The sequence below is a fragment of the Equus asinus genome, chromosome 13 (genome assembly GCF_041296235.1).
Source record: "Equus asinus isolate D_3611 breed Donkey chromosome 13, EquAss-T2T_v2, whole genome shotgun sequence".
Lineage (NCBI taxonomy): Eukaryota > Metazoa > Chordata > Mammalia > Perissodactyla > Equidae > Equus > Equus asinus.
The window spans coordinates 1,208,060-1,222,916 of record NC_091802.1 but is presented as its reverse complement, the minus strand read 5'-3'; the positions used below and the strand labels follow the sequence as shown (position 1 = coordinate 1,222,916).

General features: G+C 56.0%; 1 protein-coding gene across 2 annotated transcripts; it reads right to left on the bottom strand.

Moving 5' to 3' along the window:
- Positions 1-356: 356 nt before the first annotated feature.
- TMEM11 (transmembrane protein 11) lies at positions 357-13,921 on the bottom strand. 2 transcript variants are annotated; one of them, XM_044745864.2, is made up of 2 exons: positions 13,790-13,921; positions 357-1,219 (listed from the first exon to the last, which is right to left on the bottom strand). In XM_044745864.2, the coding sequence occupies exons 1-2, from the start codon at positions 13,849-13,851 to the stop codon at positions 703-705; spliced, it is 579 nt and encodes a 192-aa protein (XP_044601799.1). In that variant the 5' UTR covers positions 13,852-13,921; the 3' UTR covers positions 357-702. The 2 variants fall into 2 exon arrangements, with proteins under 2 accessions (XP_044601799.1, XP_070338307.1); XM_070482206.1 differs by lacking the exon at positions 13,790-13,921 and adding an exon at positions 13,114-13,604.
- Between the last annotated feature and the right edge of the window lie 936 nt (positions 13,922-14,857).

Genomic DNA, 14,857 nt, shown 5'->3' with positions numbered 1-14,857 from the left:
TCTCTGTGTCTTCCTACATCACAATTTCTAGACAAGAGGTCCTAGACCCCATGTCCTCACATGAACCCAAATGGAGATGCACTGGCCCCTGGGTCTCCTTCCCAATCCTTATGTGACCCTGAACAGTTCTGAGCAGTGCTGGCCTTGCAAACAGGGCCCAGGGGAGACGTGAGACTGCTCTGGGAGGGGTCTGGCCCCAGGACCACTGTTCAAAGGCCTGTTCTTGCTGCAAGTGGTGACATCAGGCTGCAGCAAGGGGCAGGGAGCGTGCCTTTCCTTCCACTGCACGCGGCCCCCAGAGCAGAGCGTGCAGCAGCGCTGTAGGCACAGTGAGGGAAAGAGGACACACCTGCCACTGAAATTCTCATCATTTTAATAGTCGACAGCTTCTGCTTGGCTCTGAATGGTACAGTTAAACAATACACTTAACCCCCGAGCGCGTTCACACCCCTCTGCGTGGCTCCCATCAACACCCCGCTGCCCAGGCAGACTCCCACAGCCTCAGGCCCCGGGGGTGACAGACACCCGTGTCCTAGTGTAATGAGCTGAAACCCTCGGTACACTGATCTGTGGTAGTATTTAAAATAACAAATATGAAACCAAACACCTTCCCAGGTCTGCTGCCTCCGAGCAAGGCTGGGGCCGCGGCGTCGGAGCCTTCCGGTCTCTCGTGGCTGGTCTGCGGCTCCCCGCTGGCGGCAGTCATACGGCGTAGAGCTCGTAAATCTTCTTTACACAGTACACCAGGGCGGCGAGGGCTATCGTGTTGTGCAGTCTCTTTCTGTGCAAGTCGTCCTTCCGGACCAGCACCACCGGGGTGGAGGAGGTGAGTGTGTGCAGGGGCAGGCGGGACAGTTTGTAGGCGTCGTACTCCACTTGGTACTTGCAACAGGGATCGAACTGCCAGGAGATCCCGTAGAGGGTGCAGCAGGCCAGGCTCAGCACGCCGGCAGGCAGGGAGATGTAGTGGGAGTAATCCAGGGGCAGGGCCAATGGCGTGAAGAGGCAGGCAGTGCCCGCCAGCACGGTGGTCTTGTGCAGGCAGTTGCCCACGGTGATCCAGCGGGCGGTCTCGTCGCCAATGCGGGTGGGCTCGATGACGATGTACTTGTACTGCGCCTCCAGGGCCTGCTCCAGCTCGTACTCAAACTGGTCCTGGGCGCTCTCCCCATTGTAGATCTCGTGCACGATGTAGCAGTCTGTGGCTGACACACTCACCCTGGCGGCGGAGGGCGGGAGAGAGAGGAGATGGTTAGGCTGAGAAGCACCTGCTGCGTCTTTCCGGGCGCGCACGGGAAGGGCCCTGAGGGCAAGGCTGGGCCTCAGGCTGCAGAGGGCCTGAGCTCCTGTGGGCATGCCTCACTCATGTTTTTATCTCCCTTAGACTCTGTGTACTTGATAATCAGTAAGGAATTTATTTTTTCTGAAAGAATAAAATAGTGAAATATAAAAAGACACAGAAAAGGAGGACCCAACCTCTAAGAAGATGACAACTTACAACAGGCCCCGGGCCTGGCCGTTAGCCTAGAGCATGGACTGACAGATCTGTGCATCAGCAGAGGAGCCCTGAGAAAATGATTTCCGCCCCGAGTCACATGAGCACGGACGGAACAAAGCCTGAGGTGGGCAGGATGAGCTCTGCCCTAGGGTCATCAGGGCAACTGCAGGAGGATCCTTCGAGGGAAACAGACCCGAGACAGATAACGCCAAACACCGTGCCCTTGGCACAGTTCACAAGTAGTCCTCCTTGGCCTGCAGAACAGAAGGCAAGTGGGGTCACCTTCGCCTTGGGGGACTGAGGACAAACTCCTCTGGTCCTCAAGGGAGGACACGCTGCCCACAGCCCCCAAGGCCCTTCCCAGGCCGGCAGCCCCAGGAACCTGGCTCACTGCTCAGAAAACGCAGCCCTCTGATTGGGTGAGCAACGACAGGGCCCCAGGAACAGCAGTGACTGAAATCAGTGGGCGGGGGGGTCACATGAGGCCCAATGTTCTCACCCATGCTGCCCCTGCTGGCCCAGGAAACGCTGCTCACACACGTAGGAAGCACTGTTCACGAAGACCCAGTTCAAGAGGCTGAGTTGGCCCAGGGAGGGCTGCTGGGACCTGTGCTAGCGGAGGACAAGTCACGGCCTTCTGGAAGGCCTGGCACTGCATCGCGCCCGGACAGCAACCCGGCTCCACCTGGCAGTGACCACAGGCCAAGGGGGCAGTTTAGGCCATTGTAGGATTCTCAGTTGGAGGCCTCTCCAGGGGGAACTTCCCACCCCCGCAATGGGCAGACCTACATACAGCCCTGCAGAGGCCCTGTCGTCTTGGCCGGGGGGTCCCAGCCTGCCCAGGGCTGGTGGAGTGTCTACACTGCCGCCCAGCATGTGCCGCCTCCCCTTGCTTTGTGTCTTCTGTTCATCTGATAAGAAGCCTTCTTTATCCAGCCTGAGAGGACACTGCTGGACACAGCTCTGGAGGCTTGGGCCAGGTGTTTTAACTTGTATTATTATTACCAGGCTGCGCAGAGCCATCTTTGCTCACACGCCTCAGTGAAAAGCAGCCTCGCCCCTTCAGCAACCCCTAGGCTCCAGTGGTCAGACTGTCACACAGGAGGCGAGGCCCCGGGACTCACATCTGGCTCCTCGTGATCACCTCTCCCCCGCCCGAGTCCACAGCCCTCCAGCCAGGGCTCTGGAGCGGCGCACTGGGCACACACAGGTGAGCATGGCGCACCCGCCTGAGCCCTGCATGCTCACAGACACAAGGCCCAGGGGCCTGGCGGAGCCGGCATGGCCACCAAGCGGCTGCTGAGTGTAAAGCCACTGGGCGCTGGCTCCGAGCCTCCTGGGCAGGGACTGTGCACACTAGGGGCCAGCAAAGGTTTTTCAACAAGGTCCCCCCCAAAACGCCTACGCCCAGCATGAGGGTGGTCCCAGCCCTCCTGCACAGATGAAAACAGTGCCCTGTTGAGGGTGGTGGGGACTGGACTGTCAGGCAAACGTCAAGGGAAACGGACAGGTGATCGGAGAGCCAGACCAGCGAGCACTCCTTCCAGGTCCTCCTCTCAGGCGGGACTCGGGGCCATAAAAGCTACTTTTAGCAAACAAGCCAATCTAGGAGGCAGGCTTTCCCTCTAATGGGATAAATGCCTGGTTAATGCTCTCCTGTGGTCAAATCGGAAGTGAAAAGTCCTAGGTAGAGGGCTGACTGTGCCCCAGCGCAGGGGAGGAGCACGGGGGCACTTAACAGAGGCACTGGCTGGGACTCGGCAGAGGGAGCTCTGCCCCTGAAAAAGGAACCAGGATGAAGCCGCGCTCAGGGAGGCCTCCCGGTGCAACCACAGGCCCTAATTAACCAGGTGCACTGGCGAGAAGTCATTCCCTGGGGGTTGGACAAGAAGCCCCCTGACCGGAGGATGCTGCCAAAGCAGCTTGCGACAGTGCAGTGTGGCCAGGGCCGTCTTTCCAGCATGGGTTAGTGACTCTTTCTGTAGGAATCCACCGCAAGTTGATGAAATGAGGAAAGTCGGGCTTGCCACCCAAGGGCCTCTCTGGGGCTCCCCCATGGGGTTTTCACTCAGAGGGAGGTGGCGTCAGTGGCTCCTCGCAGGCTCGGCACTGCCAAGGCCCCGCTGGCGAACAGGCGGACCTAGAGACAGGGGCTCCCTCGCCGGGCGAGTCGCAGGAGGATGACAGTCACTGCTAAGGCTGCTTGTCGCCCAGTGTGTGGGACAGCGGGGAGGGGCATTCCTGGCCCAGAGAACTGCTGTGTTCTCCAGTTTGTCAGGCAAGAGACAAGAGGGGAGAGAAGAGAGGGGAACGGGGAGGCCTGAAGAGGAGGCGCTCCCAGGGCAGCTTTGTGTCCTGCTGACTGTCAAGGCGAGGTCGGACGCCGCCTCGCTGTCAGCGTCCGAGGCACACTTTCTGGCCCACGTTTACGTTCAAAGTAAACGTGGGTGTCACAGCTGGATTACAGAATGTTCTTGCCAAAGCCCAAATCTACCTTCGCGCAGTGCCCTTCTCTGCGCAGCAGACTAGCCATCCCAAATGTGGTGAGAAAATGCTAGTTGAAGCCCCACCCTCTGTCAACCAAGCCCTCCCAGCTCCCTGCTGCCCATGCCTCTGCAAGCCCAGCCGGAAGCCAAAGCCCCCAGGCCCGCCTTTTCCCAGCCCATCCGGGGGCGGGCTGGCTCTGGCTCCTCAGGCAGAGTGGGCTCGGTGAGCTGCCATCATTTGTTAACACAGATTAGTGGGAGTGTCCATGGGGCCCATGGAGCCTGGAAGTGAGAGAAAGGCCAGTATCCTCCGGGCTCCCATCTCACTGCTGTTCTCAGGTGCACAGTCAGCCCTGACAGCACAGAAGTGATGGCAAATGGACGCCGGGAGCCATTCACCACACCACAGCTCTGAGTGTGTGCAGACACGGGGCTCGCCCAGCGCAGGCACCCCGGGCCTGCCAACGCCTGCCGCAGCTTCCATGCGCCTCCAGGCCTTACTGCGCAGGTTACCCGACGCCGATCCATCACCAGCAGCCAGCTAGCCACAGGGTGAAAACAAAAGAGCACACGCCACACTGCAGGCGCTTCACAGGCGAAGTCATAGTCACTGCCCTAAGACTCACCAGTTCTGCTCTCAAAGCCAAACCCACTACACCCAACTCAGGAGAGGGATTCGCAGTTCCCACGGGGAAAGGGCAAGCTCTGAAGTCTGGAGAAGTGATCTCCAGGATTCCTCCTGATGGACAGGAAGCAGAAGCCAAGGTTCAACACAGACACACGAGGAGGAGGGGCCCCCTTTGTCAGAGACCACCCCAGCCAGCAGTCAGCACCCACCTTCCACCCCTGGCTGCAGCAGCTGGGGCGCCACCTGCCTCTGCAAACTAGGCTTTACAGGCTGCCCAGCCCACCGGATTCAGCTCTTCACGGCTGACAAACTTACTTCACAAGCCTGCTGGCTGAGTCCTCACAGGACAGCCGCGTCCGCCACTGCTCGGCTACGCCAGCACCCACTGTGTGTGGCATGCTTTTTCTTTCTAGGTCAAATGGAATCCAACTAAGGAAAGAACCCAGGTAGAAGGTTGCCTTGAACCATTTCAGAGTATCACCAGCCAGCCCCGAACTTGAACCCTGGTACACAAAAGCAGATTTAAGAACAAGAGTAAGGAATAGCCAGTTGGAATCTTGTGAGCCCTGGGCTTCCTAAGGGGCTGTATTTTTGCTTTGCGTTGCAGGTATGAAATGACCCACAAGAGAGCATAATAAAAAGAGTTTGTGTTAAAAAGAGAGAGAGGGAGAGCATGCGCGGGAGAGGGGGAGAGCGGGCGAGCACACTGATGACGGAGAAGTCTCCAAGAAGTAAAGCGACGAGGCGAGTATGGAGCAGTGTTCACGGGGCACTGTATTAGCGCATGTTTACTTCACGTGCACAGGGCATTTCCGGGTGGGTACACAAATCCCTGAGAGCTGTGCCTGTCACTGGGGAGAGGAATGGAATGGCTCTGGAAAGAAAGGGGGCCCCTTTGGAACCTTCAGAATTGGGCACGTTCTGTGGTCCTTACGGACCAGGGTCATTCTCCACACCCTGTGCCCACACAGAGACCGCTGTGCCTGTGGGCCCTGAACCAGCCTGGGGGGCAGGGCGGCAGCATGTCTGAGCTTTAGTGGCCGCTCAGACGCTGCCTCAGGGTCATGGCCACTTGCGACTGGGGCTCTTGAACCTGCCTCCCACCAGTCGGCCTGAGACCCTTGTCTCCCCTCTCTTTCCTGAGGAGCAGTCATCAGAGGAATCCCCTGGGAACGCAGGCATTCAGTGGAAAGGTGGCCATGAGGAATAGACAGGACAAAGTCCGTTTCCCCCAGATCTGGGCCCCCTGTGTGTGCAGCCGGCAGCCTGCCTACACTCTGGCCCCATGGTTCTCCACACCATCTCGAAGCCAGTCTCAAAGGAACCTGGGATTACAGAAGTAGCCTCAAACGTGGGATCCCCAAAGTCTGGGGACACCTCCCCAAAATTCAGAGCTGCACAAGAATGTTCAGAGCAGCACTGTTTGGTGAGAGCAAAAGATTATTGACAAGAGAAGAGAGAAATCGTGATGTTCTCCACGAGAGTGAGGATGGAGTCGCTCACGTTCAGGTACAGCCGACGCCTGGTGCCCGGGGCTAAAGGAGGCACTGTTTAGGGATGGGGCACTGGCAACTGCGAAGAGAAGCACGGAATGACAGGTGCCCTCTGCCTGCAGGAGGGCCGCGTGGGCCAGGGGAGTGCTAGTTTTCGACTTCTTAAGCTGAGCGGTGAGCACACAGGTTTATTATTATTTTTTTTTAAATTATGGTAAAATACACATAAAATTTACTATCAACCATTTTTAAGTGACAGTACAGCAGTGTCAAGCACATTCACAACACCGTGTAACCAATCTCCAGGACTTTTTCATTTTGCAAAACTAAAACTCTGTACCCATTAAACAACAATTCCCTCCCCACTCCACCCCCACATTTCTACTCTCTGTCTGTGGATTTGACAACTTTAGGTAAATCATATAGTGAATCATACGGTGTCTGTCTTTTGTGTCTGGCTGTTTCACTCAGCGTGTCGTCCTCAAGGTTCATCCACGTTGGAGCGTGTGTCAGCTTTCCCTTCCTTTTTAAGGCTGACCATTCCACTGAGTGGACAGACCACATGCATTTTCTTTGTCTGTTCATCCGTGAATGGACACTCCAGTTGTCTACCTTCTAGCTGTTGTGAATAATCCTGCCATGGGTGTGCAGATACCGGTTTGAGTCTCTGCTTTTATTTCCTTTGGCTGTGTACCTAGAAGTGGAATTGTTGGATCATATGGTAATGCTATTCTTACTTTTGTGAGGGATCGCCACACTGTCTTCCACAGCAGCTGCACCATTTTACGTCCCCGCCAGCAGGGCGTGAGGCTGCCAATTTCTCCACGGCCTTGCCAACACTTGTTATTTCCTGCTTTGTTTGTTTTTAATAGTAGCCATCCTGGGGCCGGCCCTGTGGCCGAGTGGCTAAGTTTGCGTGCCCCCCTTCGGTGGCCTGGGGTTCGCAGGCACAGATCCTGGGCGCGGACCTACACACCACTCAGCAAGCCTTGCTGTGGCGATGTCCCACAAAGAACCAGAATGACCTACAACAATGATATATTCCTCAAAAAAAAAAGTAGCCATCCTGATGGGTGTGAGGTGGTCTCTCATTGTGGTTTTGATTTATACTTTTTAACTTTTTTTGTTTATGCTTTTTGATGAGGAAGTGTGTCCCTGAGCTAACAGCTGTTGCCAATCTTCCTCTTTTTTTTTCTCCCCAGACTAGCTGTGTACCCTCGTTGTAGGTCATTCTGGTTCTTCCATGTGGGACGCCGCCTCAGCGTGATTTGCTGAGTGGTGTGTAGGTCCGCGCCCAGGATCTGTGCCTGCGAACCCCAGGCCACCGAAGGGGGGCACGCAAACTCAACCACTCGGCCACAGGGCCGGCCCGGATTTGTACTTCTTTAAATAACAGCTTTATTAAGATCAAATTCACATACCATACAATTCACCCACTAGAGTGTACAATTCAGTGGCTCAGCATCTTCACGGAGTTGTACAGCCAACACCACAATCAACTTTAGAACATTTTCATCACCCGGAAAAGAAACCCCGTCACTCCCCATTCTCCCCAACCCTCCCCAGCCCCTGGCAGCCGCCGATCCACGGACGCGCCTCCACGGACGCGCCTCGTCTGAGCACTTCATCCAGGCGCCATCAGAGAGCGTGCGGTCTTTGTAACGGGCTTCTTTCATTCAGCATGGTTTCCGTCTAGTAGCAAGTTTGTGACTTTTCACATGTTAGAAACACACTTTTGATGTGTTGAACATATAATTTTTAAAAGTCCAAGACAAAATATCTGGGGGGAAGTATCAAAGGGTGCTATACAGGAAAAAGGGTCAACAATAGTTTTCTTTGGATGGCGGCCTAACAGGTGACTTTTAAATTTTAGTTTTCTTCACGTTTTTCTGTATTTTCCAAAAAAAATTAAAATAAACACGTGCTTCTTTTGTAGTGGGAAAATTAATTATAAGCTTTTTCTTAAAAACAAAAATCTTGTTCAACAGCCCTGTATTCTTTGGGGTGAAGAGACCAGCCAGCCATGCGCCCTCCGCAGCCAAGGGGAGCAGGAGGCAGCCCACTTCCAGCTCCAGCAGCTTCTTGGGGCTGGCAGAGAAGCCCACGCTCGCGGGGAACGAGCCGCCACTGCAGCCGAGTCCGGGCACAGGCGGCTTCTCGGCGCTGAGGGGTCCTCTGCTCTGACACCCCTGCAGGCCTGCCCGTGAGGGCCAGGAGGAGAGTTCCACTGCCCTGTTTCACTGAAGCAAGCACTGCCCCAGCTGCCCCAGCCGCCATTGTCTTCTGGTCATGCTACAACCAGAAGATCAAATCCGACTGTGGAGGAAGCAGGTGCTTTGGGCCCACTCCTGGGAGCGGGCGCTGGGCTCACGGGCGGGACTGAGCCGAGAGCTCCCATCCGAAATACAGAAGGACATGGATCCCGAGCTCCTTGAAGACAGACTGCGTTTTCATCACAGGATCCCCAGCACGGGCCCTGAATGTGACAGGTTCCCAACAGGGATTACTGCAAGTATGTTTGAAGAGTGACAGGAGAAGAAAAACAGTTACAATAATTAAGAAAACTGGTGGCTGAAAAATTAAACTAGGCCCCTATGTCAGGCTGCTTCCCGCCTGAAGAGCGTGTGGTCCCTGACCGCCTGGGACAGGTGAGGGGTGGACTCCAGTTCCAGCCCCAGGCAGAGGAAACCCACTTTTGGCTAATGAAAAATTGCTTCCTCAGGAGCCAAAGAAAGCAGTAACATTCTAGGCCAGTCAGGATGGAAAGGGACAGGTATGTCGCCCCGAATAATGGGGAGGGTTCCACACAGGCCAAGGAACTTCCACAGGGCCCTGCCATGCTCACCTGCTTCAGAGACAGCCTGCGCAGGACGGCACACCCCTCCTCTGCACTCTGGTGACGGGGCAGCTCTGCTTTGGGAGCAAGAACACAGCGCCCCAAGTGTGGGAGCCAAGAGGCCTGGACTCAAGTTCCCTCTCAGTTGCTCACTGGGTGGGGCCACTGTGCAAGCCAAAATGACAGCAGCAAAGTGCCACCCCACTCCAAGGCCATGTGGCTGTTTAAATCTAAATTAATTAAAATTAAGTGAAATAACAAATTCAGCTCCTCAGACACACAAACTGCATTCCTCATGCACGACAACCACGTGTGGCTAATGGCTACCCTAACGGGCAGTGCAGATACGGAACATTTGTGTCACGGCAGAAAGTCCTACTGGACAGCCTTGAGCTGAAGAACTGTTATGACTACTAGGGGATTATTGGCTTTCCTAAGAATTCGGTGGCCCATGCAGTTGCCGCTGGCACCAGGGACAGAACAAAGTGGCAGCTGGGAGGTCCCTGTGTGTGCTCGCTCTGTGGAGTCCTTCCCACCTCCTCCCACTGCCCTCACTCAGAGGGCATGCGTGTGCACATACACACTCACACACACACCCAGGCCTGGTGTCCAACCTGGTGTCCACCAGGCCTGAGAAGTCCAACTCAGGCTTGGCCTCAGCCTCCTCCTCACCTCCCTGGACACAATATCATCCCCTCCTTCTTCAAAAAGTTAGGCCTGAAATGGAATGTGGCCTAAAGGACTGAAGCACTGAGGCCCAAGTCACTGCAGCTGGAATCCAGACTGCTCAGTGAGGCCAGGAAAACAGAAACTCACACCCAAAAGGATGAAGCCCAGCAGATCTAACCCACAGTACCCAACTTCCAGGCCTGGAGTGTGTGGCCCAGCCAAGTGCGACTCGACCTTCTGGCAGACAGCTGAGCGGGACCCACAATCCTGAGGGCTGCACACCTAGAGACGGGTGAAGATGCTGTCCCTGCGTGGCTCATCCCGACCCGGAGAAAAGAAGGATTTCCAATACCCACAAGAGCCAGAATGGGAATCTTTCGAGAGAAATAAAATACCCAGCTCCTAAGGGTCCCCAGCTCTAAACGGAAAGGATCAGATCAGAACAAGGGGAATGTCACCCCAGAAATGTGAGCCACCTGCCCAGATGGCTTGTGATCCATCTGTTCAGCTGGACTGCAAACTAAACCCTCCACGGGCCATCCAAGACCCTGCCAGTCCAATCCACAGATTAAAGCAAAGCTGTCAAAGAGGAGGACCAAGGGGCCCGCCCCGTGGCCGAGTGGTTAAGTTCGCGCGCTCCACTGCTGTGGCCGAGTGTTTCATCAGTTCGAATCCTGGGCACGGACATGGCACCACTCATCAGGCCATGGGGAGGCGGCATCCCACATGCCACAACGAGAAGAACCCACAACTAAGAATATACAACTATGTGCCCGGGGGCTTTGGGGAGAAAAAGGGGGAAAAAAAGAGGAGGACCAAGGTCTGGGGAATAAAGCATGGCACAGAAAGATGTGGAAGCATCTCACAGAACTGGCTGCCTGAAAACTGGCTGCACAAGTCAGAGGAGGGGCAAGCCACAAAAACTGACTTCACCCTAAACCCTGAGTATTCGGTCCAGTCCACCCGGCCCTCGAAACGCTCCAGGCCTTCAACAGTGCTGCTGTCCCACAGCACGGTCAGCATCAGATCAAGTAATCTTCACATGGTGACACAGGCAGGAGCTCAGAGCACGTGGCTATACTCACATTGCACCAATCAAGGAGAACTCAGGGATGCTCAGGGGTCCTGAGGGAGTGAAGACAAGCGGCCCAATGGGACAGGCAGGACCGTCTGTGAGCTGGTCCATGCTGGCACCCAAGTGGCAAAACACACAGGTACCTGCACTGCGCCTTCTTAGGTGGGCAAGTGTGTCTCAAAGACGCCAGTGGGACAAGGGGCAATCTGTTTTGTGTGCTCACTGCCCGTGTGCTGAATTTTGGACAAGAATTCAGGTTACAGCTCAGAGTCTGATGTTCTCCGTTACACACACCGTTGATTCTCTAGATTTAATGCAGTAGCGAAAAATCAACACTCAAGCAGCCACCACTGTACTTTCCCACCCCTCTCCTATTCTGGCCTAGACCGGCACTGCCCTATCAACAGAGCTTTCCGCACTGGTGGATATGCTCTACATCGGGGCTATCCACTATGGTAGCCACAAGCCACAAGCCACGTGTGGCTGCTGAGCACTTCAAATGTGGCTAATGTGACTGAGGAGCTGAATTTTTCATTTTACTTAGTTTTAATTAATTTACATTTAATTGTTACATGTCACTAGTGGCTACTGAATTAACACAGCTCTAGACTCGAGAACCGGGTAAAGCAAGAATCCACACGCTGTGTATTCTAAACTAGACCATCATTAACACACAGCTGACGACACTAATTCTTGTGGACAACTGGCACCAGGCAGGGCCTTTAAATACAAGGCACGGTTCGCAGTTTGCAGCCGCTGGCAAATCTGGAAAGTCTGCCCAAAGCATCGCTCTGCTCAGGCCCACCCCGAACCAGACAATGTTTCCTTCAGCTTCAGCATAAAGCACCTCAGGAAAGTGGTGTCACAACGTGGAGCTGAGACTGGAGTCAGCACAAATGTGAGAGGGAACAAAGTCATTTAAGAGACACACAAACAGCCTACTTCAGTCATAAGAGCCAATAATATACTCAGGCCTCAGGGTCTACAGTGCTGGGCAATCAATTAATCCGGCCTGCCCCAGTCGAACAGTCCCCACCCGCTGAGCAAGAGTGGAGGTGTGCCCAGAAGTTAGCTAGCTGGCCAGCAGTGGGTTATGTTCCGATCCTCTGCTCAGTGTGGGAGGACCTTAGGGAAATTGGGCTCAGACACGCGACTGCTCCAGCAGAGCCCAGCCAGGGCCCCACGGCAAAGGCAAAAAGAGGGGTACCCCCGGCCACACCACATTATCTGGAAGGAGAAGAGACGGCGCCACCCAAACCACAAAACCAGATGCACCATTCCTGGCTGACACACAACATCTGCATGTGTGAGCAGCACCTTCAGTTCCAGGCCAAAGGCTGCCACCTGCGCCCCAAAGGAGACAGGGTGGCAGCAAGTCAAGCTGCCCGGTGAGGAACGATGAAGAAGAGCACATGCCCTGACCAAAAAGGCAGCCCTGCTCAGCTTTCGAAGGAGAGTTTTATGTGAAATCTTTCCATTTATAAGCATCGGCAACTAATTTAAATTTTCTATAAAAGTGAGGGTCAACGGTCAAGGACTGCATTCTGCCTATGAGCTGACTGGCAAACTCTGTTTTGAATTAATGCTCGTCTTGAACCAAGGAGAGAAAAAATCCCCAATATCTAATTTCTTAGATCAGTAACAGCTTCACTTTTGCTGGCATCGCCCTGTATGATGCCTGGACCTCTCCACGGGGCCTTTCTGTTGCTTCTATCCAGTAAGGAGGAATGCCTTTCTCTCTCATACTCAGTTTTCCAATCAGGTCATTTCCTATTACTAAAGGATTGTTTGCATTAAAGATCTTGAAAATGTTTGCTAGTTTTTAAGGCCATCTGGAAATCATCGAGGTCACTTCTTTAACTTCCTTCTATTGCCCAATCTAAGAAATATCAGGTGGGAGATGGAAAAACAAAAATATCTGCTTGCCATTCACTGCTTTTCCAAGGAAGAGGAAATGCAGAACAGACGATGTTGGATGACTCGGGGCTCAAGAATAAAATGCAAGCTAACGGGGTCTATCGCTGCCACCAAACAGGAATCTTCTGGGCTGCGAAAACCAGCGGCCGGCAACAGCAATGAAGATGTGATGGAATCAGTCAAGGAAAAGGAACAATGCAGAATAGTTGAGAAAGACAGAGAGGAGGGGACAAAGGGAGAGAAAGAGAACTGTTCTGTTTAGCAATCCTCACCACAAAGACAAAAAAAAGCCAACACAAACCTTGCCTGCCCTCTGCTATACCATGATAGAATAGGACAGTTTAATCCGGGTGATTCCACCAACACACATCCTTTCCCAAACTTCTGGTGGCTGAACAGCTTCTAGTCGCTTCTAGTAGCTGAAATCGCCTTCCAGAAGCAAAAACTGTAAATTCAATACGAAACACGAAATCTCATCTTCTAGAAATCACTTCTCCAAATCGACACCCACCTTGGAAGAAACCAGCTCCTCGCTCCCTTCCCACACATCATTCATTAGGGAAGGTCACTCCAAAGGACTTCCAAGGCAGGGGCGCAAGAATCGCCCCTCGAGGAAGCGGCCGGCTCCCGGCCCGGGAGACCCAAGTGGCGAAGGTTGAGGCTCCCCCCCCGGTAAACGTGCAGCCTGCACTGCCCTCCCCGCGGCCAGCCTGCTCCAGGAAGGCTTTCCCTTCCTTCTTCCCGGGAGCCATTCCTCGCCGCGTCAGGGGCCGCGGCCGAGACGGCCACGCGCGGGGCCAGGCGGGCAGAAAGCTTCGCACGCCGCTCGGCCCGCGGGCAGCCAGACGGGTCCCTGGGGCCTGCGCGGGGCTCCAGGTCCTCTACGCGCGGCCCGGCCTCGGTCTCCACCCTGCACGGCGGCGGCCCGCCTCGCCCGGCCCGCCGTCGCCCCCTCTCCTGAGCACTCTGGGAGGCCGCTCTGGCCAGGCCGAGCGGCGCCGGCTCCCAATCAATCCCGGATCGGCCGGGCTGGAACCCCGCGTGCCCGGCGGGCGGACGGAGGGGGCGGGCGAGAAGGGGGAGCCGGGGGCTACGGCAGGGAGGGCGCTGCAGCCTCCGGAGGCCCCACCGGCTCCCGGCTCCTGAGCCGCCCGCCCTCAGAGGAGCAACACGGCCCTGGATCTTACCTCTCTCGGGCGCTGCCGCCGCTGCTGCCCGGGCCAAGACGCCTCCTTCCCCAAGCGGCCATCTTGGAGACACTCTGCTCGCCAATGTCTCGCGCCAAGGCGGCCTCGGGAGAGAGGGCGGGCGGAAGGGAAATGTAGTTCGGACCACGGCCCCGGACAGCCCGGGAGGCCGAGACCGAGCCCCGCGGGACTACGATATCCACGATGCACCGCGCGCCGGAAGCCCCTCCTCCTTAGGTCGCCTGGGAAATGCAGTCCTCAAACCAGGCAGAGTGGAGGATGCCACGGCAACAGTCTTGTTCACTGCACGTTTCTAGAAATTACGATCCCCAAAGCTCACAGCCTGGGATCACAGGCGCCCACCCGCTTGTACGTCCTCGGAATTCGAGAGCACGGAGCCGAAGCAGCGTGGAAAGGAAAGCGCCTACAACTCCCAGAGTGCCGCGCGGGAGCGTCCCGCCGCCCGCCCCGCCGCCGAGGGCGCCGCGCTCAGCGCGTTCCGGCCCCGCCCGCCCGGCTGCCCCTCGGCCTCGCCCTCTGCGGGGCGGCCCGACCTGCCCTTCACGGCCGCTGTGCTCGCTGAGGTCGCCGGGGGCTGGAGGCGCCGCCCGGCCCCGCTCGGAGGCGGTCGCTACTCGCCTCCACTCCCCCAGCTCCCCAGGGACTCAGCCGTGGTGCCGCTGCCGCGGGGGCCCCGGCGGGCGAACTGTTGGAGGAAGGAGGCTGACAGCAAGGAAGAGGAGGAACAACATGCGACCCTTCCTCCGAGAGAAATAGGCTCTGCCCTAGAGAAAAGACCGTTTTAGGTGGGGCCACTAGGCCCCTCCAGTCCCCGCACTCGTCCCGCCTCTGTCCTGGCCGCGGTGAAGGGAACACTCTCATCCTTCGATGTCTCTGGAGGCGTGTGCGGGGCAAAGCCCTGCCCGGACGCTGCTGCCGAGTCAGGGAGGGTGGACCACACGGGGCCCAGTGGTCCCAGATGCTGCTCCCTCAGATCTGGGGCCTATTCGGGGGCGATCCTTTGCAGTTTTGAAACTTCTGGTCCCTCTCCTGCTTTCCGCAGACATT